The following is a 9,322-nucleotide window of genomic DNA, read 5'->3' on the forward strand; positions in this document are numbered from 1 at the left end:
TGTATGGAATTATATAGAATTTTTTGGAATTATCGGAGTACTAGATTGAATTATAAGAATTACGAAAGTGAAGTAGTTTGCCCCTTGAATATACGTGATTGAAATCATATGTCTTTTGTTTATTTGATATTTAGCACAAACATAGATAACAGAAGATTGATTCGAAGTGAATTGGTGTAAGAGATGGATTCCAGCCAAAAGCCAGATCGGCCAAATCCACGAAAAGGGGCGAATCCTTTATCGCAGCTATTTTTTCTGTGGATAGTGCCGGTATTTTGGAGGGGAATGAGAAATGGATTGAACACAGACGATCTCACACAGTGTCTGAAAAAAGATGATTCAGAAACACTTGGTGACGAACTGGAAAGGTGAGATTCGACACAAATAACTTTGATTTGTTGTAACCGACACACAAAAAGGAAGTTTTCTAACGATTGTCACATTAAATTTATGTTCTAATCATTTTAAAATCAAATATTACATTTTTATACACAATATAAATGACATTTTCGTAAAAATTTTTTTCTTTCTGCATAAACAGAGAGTGGGATAAAGAGGTTGAACGTGCTCAAAAACGTAAACGTAATCCACGCTTGCGGAATGCAATGTTTCGAATGTTTGCACCGCACTTCGTTCTAGACGGCATTAAGTGCTTTTTATTCATATTGATAAAGTACGTATTGTAGTTTTAAGATATAATTCCAATCAGTTGAAATACCTTATCTCATGCAGTTCGGCTGCTATTTGTATGAAACCAAAACGGAGAAGTTTGTAAATAAAAAGGAGGCGTTTTGCTTAACTCCTACTCTCTCTAATTGGCAGCCGAGTTCGGCCAGATAAGATATTTCAGCCGACGGCTTCAAAGTCTATTAAATTAAGACTCATATTTAAATGCTTATTAATTAATTTGTCCGTCCATTAATAGATCATTACTTCCGTTGGTGCTAGCTCAATTACTTATTCAATTTCAAAAGCCAATTGTTACAGACAATTCAGTTCAAAATGGTACAATCAGTTCAATCAATGATACGTTGACAGTACAGCTCAATAGTTCAACTACAACTCCAATCATCCAAAGAAATATTCGCAATGTTCTTTATGACGAAGATGCAATAAATGATTTTGATGCGTTTCATAAAATTGTAAAACGCTTTGTTGCCCCAGAACATTCATCAAATGGTGAATTTCCAATATTGATATATATAAACTTATTTGATGATATCATTACATGACAGTTTTTGTTTTTATTGCATCATTCTAGAAATAGCAACAAACACAATTGGCAACAACGAACAAACAAATCACATTGACGATGTGAAAAATGAATCGATAAAAAATACATTTCCCGTTGCCACTTCACGCAGTGATAAACACGACGAATTAAGACTTAATTTTACACGAGCCGATTTTTACAAGTTTTTCAATGAAATTTGGAACGATATTTATTGGCTAGCAAATCTTGTAATTTGGATGGGTTTTGTCGGTTTATTATTGTCACATCATATGGACCTGCGATTACTTATGTTAGGAGCTCGAATGCGTATCGCCTGCTGCTCTCTAATTTATCGAAAGGTAAACAGTTTTAAATTTTCTCCAATGAATTATTAAATAATCGTTGCCACTCTTCATGTTAAAATAAATAGAGTTTACGTTTGTCGGCATTAAGTGCAAGCCGTACGGGTGCTGGTTATCTGGTGAATTTAATGTCAAATGATGTGGCGCGATTGGATCGAGGATTCACCTACTGTCATTACATTTGGATACTGCCACTACAGGTTGTTTACGAAATCATTTTGTCTCAACTCGTCAATATCATTGTTTCAATCATTTGATTTGATCACAAACTAATTTTTATCATTTTCATCTAGTCAATGTTAATCGGTTATTTAATATGGCAACGTGCGCAATGGGCAGCTGTTGTTGGTGTCTGTGGATTACTATTGAAAACGGTGCCTGTTCAAACACGTTTGACACACTACACCTCGAATTTGCGAATGAAAGTGGCACGCCGAACCGACAACCGAGTTGGAATAATGAACGAAATTATAAATGGTATTCACTAGGGGCAATTCACTTAAAAATTGCTTCTTAATTATTATTGATTGTTTTGCAATTATTTTTCGATTATTTTAGATTAATTAGATTCATTTCTTTTGTGATTCTCGCCTTAGGTATTCAAGTGATTAAGATGTATGGTATGTGTGTGTGTAATTCAGTGCTCTTTTGATTTGAATAATCATACCGATTTTTATTAAAACATAGCTTGGGAAATTCCATTCCAATTGGTCGTCGCGGAAGCTAGACGCCTCGAAATCAAGAAAATTCGTTATGCATCATACATTTTGGGTGTTAATTTAAGCTCTTTTGTGTTCATCGAACGATCAACACTTTTCATATCAATTGCAACATGTATCCTTACCGGCCAAATCATTACCGCTGATCTCGTCTTTTCAATGGCACAGTACTTTAATATTTTACAGGTCCGTATGAAAGATTTATAAATTTTTCAAATTGAATGGGCCAAATTAAATTGTAATTATTGTTTCAGTTAAATGCTGCCATTTTCTATCCATATGCGCTCAATTTTGGTGCTGAGGCTTTGGTTTCCATCAAACGAATCGAAGAATATTTACTTAAAGGCGAAAAAAATGAAACCGAACTTGGACTAGAACGTCGTGACTCGACAGTCTTAATAGATAGCAAGCGTAGGTCTTTTAACATTTGCTCTTACTTTGATAATATGAATGCATTTTACATCACAATCTCTTGTTCTTAAAATAGAAAATGCCATTGATATCAATGATGTCAGTGCATCATGGGATGATGATTCAAATCGAAAAACATTGCAAGAAATCAATCTGAAAATCCGTGCGGGACAATTGTGCGCAATAATTGGACCGGTGGGTTCGGGAAAATCGAGTCTAACACAACTACTGTTAGGAGAATTACCTGTCCAAAGTGGAAATGTGTTGATCAATGGTTCAATGTCGTATGCTTCTCAAAAGCCTTGGCTGTTTTCGGGCACTGTTCGAAACAATATTCTTTTTGGTCAAATGTACGATAGAAAACGATACAATGAGGTTGTGAAATGTTGTGCCTTAGTTACAGATTTTGAACAGCTGCCAAATGGTGATAAAACCGTTGTTGGTGAACGTGGTGCATCTCTATCAGGTATAATGAAAAGCGATTTTTTAAATTGAATTTGTTGTTTTAACGAAAATTTATTCAAAATAGGTGGTCAAAGAGCAAGAATCAGCCTCGCCCGTGCAATGTATAAACAAGCATCTATTTATATTTTGGACGACCCTCTCTCTGCGGTAGACGCTCATGTTGGTAAACATTTGTTTGACGAAGTAATTGGACAAAAGGGCTGGGTCAAAGATGCAACACGAATTTTAATCACACATCAAGTACACTTTTTGCAAGAAGCCGACATAATCGTGATATTAGAAAATGGACGCATTACGCACAGTGGAACGTATGCTGAACTATCGAATAGTGACTTAGACTTTGCAAAGTTACTGCAAAAACTCGAAGAAGAAGAAGACTTGGATGAATCGTTGAACGAAAGCGGAAGTCCTTTGTCGGAAAGTGGAAGCATCTACGAAGATGACGACATTCCGTACATTGACGATTTTGTACCGAACGGATCACCTTACAGACAGTTGAAGCGGCGCAAAGATTCAGTTTCAAAGTCATCAATTGACTCAAGACAATCACATGAATTTGAACAAAATCAAATTGATGCAGAAGAACAAGCTGAGGGCAGTGTGCCGTGGCATGCATTTTCAAAATATTTTCTATCGGGAACAAATTGCTGTGGCATGTTGTTACTGTTTTTCGTAATGCTTTTTTCACTATGTGTTACCAGCGGAACCGATTATTTCGTAAACTATTGGACTTATCAAGAATATCAGCGTTCAAATGGTGAGCAAGTACCATTAACTGAGATGCAGTATTTGGCTATCTATGGAGTATTCATAATTGGCCTTATTTTTGTAAGATATTTTATTTTATTTTATTTTATTTTATTCTGACAAGGGTAAACTCTGATTTTTCTTTGGATGGAACTGATATAGTTTGCATTAAGATTTAATTTCTCTCTCTCTTATCATCACATAATTTAAAATTACAAAAATATTATTTCTATTTTAGATTTGTGTTTGTCGAAGTATTTTGTTCTTTAAAATTACGTCACGAGCATCGAAGACACTTCACGATCAAATGTTCTTCAGCATATTAAACACTCCAATGCGCTTCTTCGATACAAATCCGTCGGTGAATATTAGATCCCTCTGTGAGGATAAATGATGCATATTTAACAAACACGTGGATACCTTAATCTTTTTAGGGGCGTATTCTGAATCGATTTTCCAAAGATATGGGCGCAATTGATGAAATTATGCCACGAGTGATGATGGAGGCAATCCAAATATCATTGGTCATGTGTGGTATATTGTTGGTTATTGTGGTGGTCAAGTAATTTATTCACAAATATATCTTTTAAAATTCAAATAACACATTTAATATTTATTTTTCAGTCCACCGATGGTTGTGGCATTGTCATGTGCAATGGTGTTCTTCGCTTTGATTATCAAATTATACTTACGTCCATCGCAAGATCTGAAGCGGCTAGAGGGAATTAGTAAGTTTTGGAAAAAAAAATAATTAAAAAGCCTAATAATAAAATTTGTTTGTTAACATTGCATAGGTCGAAGTCCCGTATTCTCACACTTGACGGCAACGATAAATGGTTTGGCAACAATTCGTGTGCGAAACATTCAGAACAAGCTAATCAATGAATTTGATGCCTTACAAAATGTACATAGTGCTGTGTGGCAACAAGCAATGACTGCGAACACGGCTTGTGGATTGTGGATGGATTGTGTTAGCACCGCATTCGTTGCGTCTGTAACATTTAGTTTCATAATTTTATATGAAAATACATTTAGTGGAAATGTTGGGTTAGCTATTTCCCAGGCCCTGATCCTAACCGGTATGGTTCAATATGGTATTCGACAAGCAACAGAAACAATGCAACAAATGACCAGTGTTGAACGTATTCTGCAATACACCGATTTGGAACCGGTACGTTTTCGTATTTAAAAACCTTCATATATTTAGGAATACTAAAAAGCGGCCGTTTTTCTCATTTCATATAGGAACAAAGTCCCGAGGAAAAACCACCATCCGATTGGCCCCGAACTGGAAAAATAAAACTACACAATATGTCGTTACGATATGATCCGAATGGACCGCCTACGTTGAAAAATCTACGGCTTGAAATTGAATCTGGATTCAAGATAGGCGTTGTCGGAAGAACAGGAGCTGGCAAATCATCATTAATTAGTGCTCTATTCCGGTTGGCGCACGTTGATGGAATCATTGAAATTGACGACATCAATACGTGCACGATTGCATTGTCTAGCCTTCGAGAGAAAATCTCAATCATTCCACAAGATCCGGTGCTATTTAGTAATACACTACGCTACAATTTGGATCCGTTTGGCAATTATTCCGATGACGCAATGTGGCGATCGTTGGAAGATGTTGAACTAAAATCAATGGTCGAAAGTTTAGACTATTATGTTACCGAAGGTGGTACAAACTTTTCACAAGGTCAACGACAACTCATTTGTTTGGCACGTGCAATCTTAAGAAATAATAAAGTGCTTGTACTTGACGAAGCCACTGCCAATGTTGATCCACAAACCGATGCTCTTATACAGAAAACCATTCGCGAAAAGTTCAAAGATTTTACCGTCATCACTGTGGCTCATCGTCTTCACACAATTATGGATTCAGATCGTGTATTAGTTATGGATGCGGGTAGTGCAATGGAATTTGATATTCCACATAATTTGCTACAAATGACAGACGGCATTTTCCGTGGCATGGTCGATGCAACCGGTCCACAAGAGAGTGAACAATTGAAAAAAGTTGCGGCGAAAAAATTCGACGAACTTCAAAAAGAACGTAGAACGTGATCTACATTTCTGTATAAAATTATGCACAATTTATGTATAAAATGAATGTAGCAATCTTTGAACCAAAAAATCCAAAAAGGAAACATTTTTCGAGGTGCTCAAATTACTTAGATTTACAATTATATTCTCAAGTGTCCAACATAACACACATTATGTTAATAAACATTATTATTTGCATTTTTTTTCTCTTTATTTTTGTTATCTCTATCGATCAATTTATTACAAAATTCTATAAAATAAAAATAAAAATATAAACTACTCCAAATGCGAAAGGTCATCTATTTCTGGAGTCTCTTGTATTACATACGAAGTATTTTGAACATCATTCGCAACAAACTGTTTTGGAGCTATTACCTGAAAAGATTTTGTTATTGTTATATGAACTATTTCGCATCATATTTTACGATTGTCAACTTACTTGTGCGTTGGTAGAACCAGGTGGATTCATGACAACGATGTTTGGCTTGGCTTGTTGCTGTATGTTAATGCCGGGCTTTACAATAACGAATTTTTGCGGAAGTGATGGGTTACTTAATGTTTGTGGCGATGGCAGTGTAGACCCTGTTGATAGCTGTCTCTGGGGTACAATTGTTTTTGTACTTGGAGTACCTCTGCAATGTAAAATATTCTGACGTTATTAATGATTTTGAAAAATAAAAACATATGTAAAAATGTAAAGAAAATATGTACGTACGCGATGCGCGGTGTAGTTTGTTGTCGTACTGAAGGTACGTGAGACACTGAAGGTGTTATTGGATTTATGACTGTAGTTGTGGTTGTAGTTTGAGGAATGCTCGTAGTATAAGTTTTCTCACTAGATGTGCTTGGTGGTGGCGGCGGTGCATTTCGCGATTTTAAGACCGCTTGTTGTAGTGTAATTCCAAGAAATCCGTAGTCTCGCCTGATAAACAGATAAAAAGTTATTAAAGGTTAAGAAATAATGGTTTGTATTGCAAGAGACATGTTTGTGAGACATTCATATATTTCGTAAGCACTTACTTGTATTCGTCCACAACGTCTGGTGGATTTCTAATGGATTTCAAAACTGGTGCACACAATTTCTGAAGCATAGCTCTTATATGGCCGGCCGCAATTTTATCAGTATTACTAGCTCCTGTTCCATTCAAATGCGGCTCAATCCTATCCGAAATAGACTTTAAGCGGGGCACAATGATCACTTTAATCACCTCGCTGCCAAGTTCGGCCAGGCCAGCAATCGCTCCGTACAACGACGACAATTGGGTTTTATCGTTTTGCAGTGCATTGCTAAACAGTCTTGTTATACGCGTTTGCAAATTATTTGTCGATGCTGCAAATGAATGATTAAAATGATTATAAATAGTCTGAAGATATGCGTAGCTTGAAGATAACTTACTGTTAAAATTCTTTGATATGGTTGCCATAAGTCTCGATGCAAAATCTCTCAATGCCCAATGATTGTCCAATTCGGGTCTCATGCACAGAGTTCGCGAAACTATACATGATGCCACCGACGGAATCAATTCATGTAAATACTTCTCCAAATAAAGAGATGGGTTATCCAAAAGTGCTTTCACCATTCGCATAAGGTAAATCAATAGCGCCAAATTATTTTGTACCACATTCACTTTAACACCTTCAGCAATAAATGTACACATTCTCGGCAACATTTCATGTAAACCTGATGATTGTATTTAAAATAATGCGTTTTTAGAAACATGTATGTATACTACATTTGGTTAACATTATAAAATATCTACCTGGATCAGCAGACAATGACTGTAATGCCTCGTCTCGTCGAGCTTGGTCAGAGCCAACACAGGCTTCGGTTATCTCCTTGTAATAAAGTTGTTGCTCGACAGATAATTCGTGTGTCGCCAATTGTTTGACATGTACAGTTTCGGAATTTTTGAATTTTTGTAGTTTTCCGATTGTCGGTTTGCCGGTAACATCTTTTTTCACATTTGTATCGAGTTTTTTAACTGGATTTACCGTATCTTGTAGCTGATTGTCTCGTGTTAATGGTGGTGGGTTTTCAGGTATTGTCGGCTGAATGCCATCCACACAAAGCCAATGCGCCCTTAACGATACTTCCAACGGAACTTTTGGAGGCTGTGCCTGAATAACATCATTCAAGTCCAATTCTTTTTCTTCGATGAAATGCAACTCACGACCGCCACCCGATGCAAAACGAAATGGTATAAAATCATGTGATACAAAACCGTATTGCGGTTCAATGTTACGCACTTTCAACGAATGATCAATATCGGATATTAATAACTTTTGGCGCTTCGCGTGATGCATAAATTTTGCGCTATCTTGGACAATTTGTTTTAATTTGAATGAAACATCGTCAGCGAGCTCTTTGGCCGCATCGTCGGGAAGCGCATTCAAACCAATGCTTTCAGCTATTACTTTTATCGATTCAACCGATAATGTTGTTCCGTATAAACCACTCATATTTCACACAATTCTTCTAAATTTACAAATGTCTATGAATAAAATGAAAGACACAAATAAACACTTTAATATATGGCGTTTCATACAACTTTTAACACAAAATGATACGATCTTATTGACAGCAGCAAAATACATACCAAACGAAATGTCATTAACGAAGCTATGTCACGATGAGTGCGTCTAATGATACCATATACTATTTGAAAAACAACGTTATTGTAAATGTAATTTTCATCCTTTTCATAGTTTTGTAGTTTTTTGCTAAATATACTGTCGCATTCAAATTTTTCATGCCATCATTAGTATTTAACTTTTACTCTTTGGTTCAGGTAGAAAAACGTTCGATATTTTAGATAGAATTTTTTTTTGTTCGATGTTACTGTGTTTTATTTAAATACCTTCATTTTTCTTTGGAATTTGCTAAATTACCTACTGAAATGAAAAAAAATTAAATTGTTTTTTTTTTTTTAAATAAATAAAAGACTGTGTGTTTTTCTCTTGAAATCTTTAATTTTCAGCACAGTTTTTGAATTTGGTAACAATCAGAATAATCAATTAGAATTTTTTTTTGACAAGAATTTAGTGTTTACAAGTTTTTTTATTTATTTTTTTGCTCAAAAAATTTGTTAAACTGAATGTCAATCAATTTGAGTGCATGTCGATTTGTTTAGTTTCCACCACGGAGACGCAAGACCAAATGTAGAGTACTCTCTTTTTGGATGTTGTAGTCGCTCAATGTACGACCATCCTCGAGCTGTTTACCAGCAAAAATCAAACGTTGTTGATCTGGTGGAATACCTAAATTAATAAATACAATAATTGAAAACTTGTAACAAAATGCATGTAAATCACCAAGAAAAATGTCATGTATGTCATTTACCTTCTTTATCCTGGAT

At 35.6% G+C, this 9,322-nt stretch overlaps 2 protein-coding genes across 2 annotated transcripts in view; one reads left to right on the forward strand and one right to left on the reverse strand.

The window, feature by feature from the left end:
• Nucleotides 1-6,164, forward strand: part of LOC116348915 (probable multidrug resistance-associated protein lethal(2)03659) — an 8,498-nt gene extending 2,334 nt beyond the window's left edge. The window contains exons 2-17 of the mRNA XM_031780122.1: nt 135-368; nt 542-673; nt 926-1,179; nt 1,262-1,572; nt 1,644-1,775; nt 1,869-2,052; nt 2,172-2,195; nt 2,263-2,480; nt 2,549-2,705; nt 2,782-3,171; nt 3,235-3,998; nt 4,156-4,278; nt 4,352-4,479; nt 4,542-4,645; nt 4,712-5,088; nt 5,163-6,164. Coding sequence (XP_031635982.1) covers nt 184-368; nt 542-673; nt 926-1,179; nt 1,262-1,572; nt 1,644-1,775; nt 1,869-2,052; nt 2,172-2,195; nt 2,263-2,480; nt 2,549-2,705; nt 2,782-3,171; nt 3,235-3,998; nt 4,156-4,278; nt 4,352-4,479; nt 4,542-4,645; nt 4,712-5,088; nt 5,163-5,987 — 4,308 coding nt within the window. The 5' untranslated portion in view covers nt 135-183 and the 3' untranslated portion in view covers nt 5,988-6,164. The remainder of the gene's footprint in view (nt 1-134; nt 369-541; nt 674-925; nt 1,180-1,261; nt 1,573-1,643; nt 1,776-1,868; nt 2,053-2,171; nt 2,196-2,262; nt 2,481-2,548; nt 2,706-2,781; nt 3,172-3,234; nt 3,999-4,155; nt 4,279-4,351; nt 4,480-4,541; nt 4,646-4,711; nt 5,089-5,162) is intronic.
• A 36-nt stretch (nt 6,165-6,200) lies between these two features.
• On the reverse strand, nt 6,201-8,647 carry LOC116348917 (transcription initiation factor TFIID subunit 6-like). Its single transcript, XM_031780126.1, has 7 exons — nt 8,564-8,647; nt 7,727-8,458; nt 7,363-7,647; nt 6,987-7,296; nt 6,682-6,888; nt 6,406-6,598; nt 6,201-6,341 (listed from the first exon to the last, which is right to left on the reverse strand). The coding sequence occupies exons 2-7, from the start codon at nt 8,424-8,426 to the stop codon at nt 6,243-6,245; spliced, it is 1,794 nt and encodes a 597-aa protein (XP_031635986.1). The 5' UTR covers nt 8,427-8,458; nt 8,564-8,647; the 3' UTR covers nt 6,201-6,242.
• Between the last annotated feature and the right edge of the window lie 675 nt (nt 8,648-9,322).

This window comes from Contarinia nasturtii, unplaced genomic scaffold, assembly GCF_009176525.2.
Source record: "Contarinia nasturtii isolate CC-2019 unplaced genomic scaffold, AAFC_CNas_1.1 Cnas_scaffold_2678, whole genome shotgun sequence".
Taxonomy (NCBI): Eukaryota; Metazoa; Arthropoda; class Insecta; order Diptera; family Cecidomyiidae; genus Contarinia; species Contarinia nasturtii.

Coding starts and splice junctions, on each gene's coding strand:
- LOC116348917 (XM_031780126.1), bottom strand. CDS start 8,426: ATGAGTGGTTTATACGGAACAACATTATCGGTTGAATCGATAAAAGTA. Junction 7,648..7,726: donor GTCATTGTCTGCTGATCCAG/GTAGATATTTTA, acceptor TACAATCATCAG/GTTTACATGAAATGTTGCCG. Junction 6,342..6,405: donor CTGGTTCTACCAACGCACAA/GTAAGTTGACAA, acceptor AAATCTTTTCAG/GTAATAGCTCCAAAACAGTT.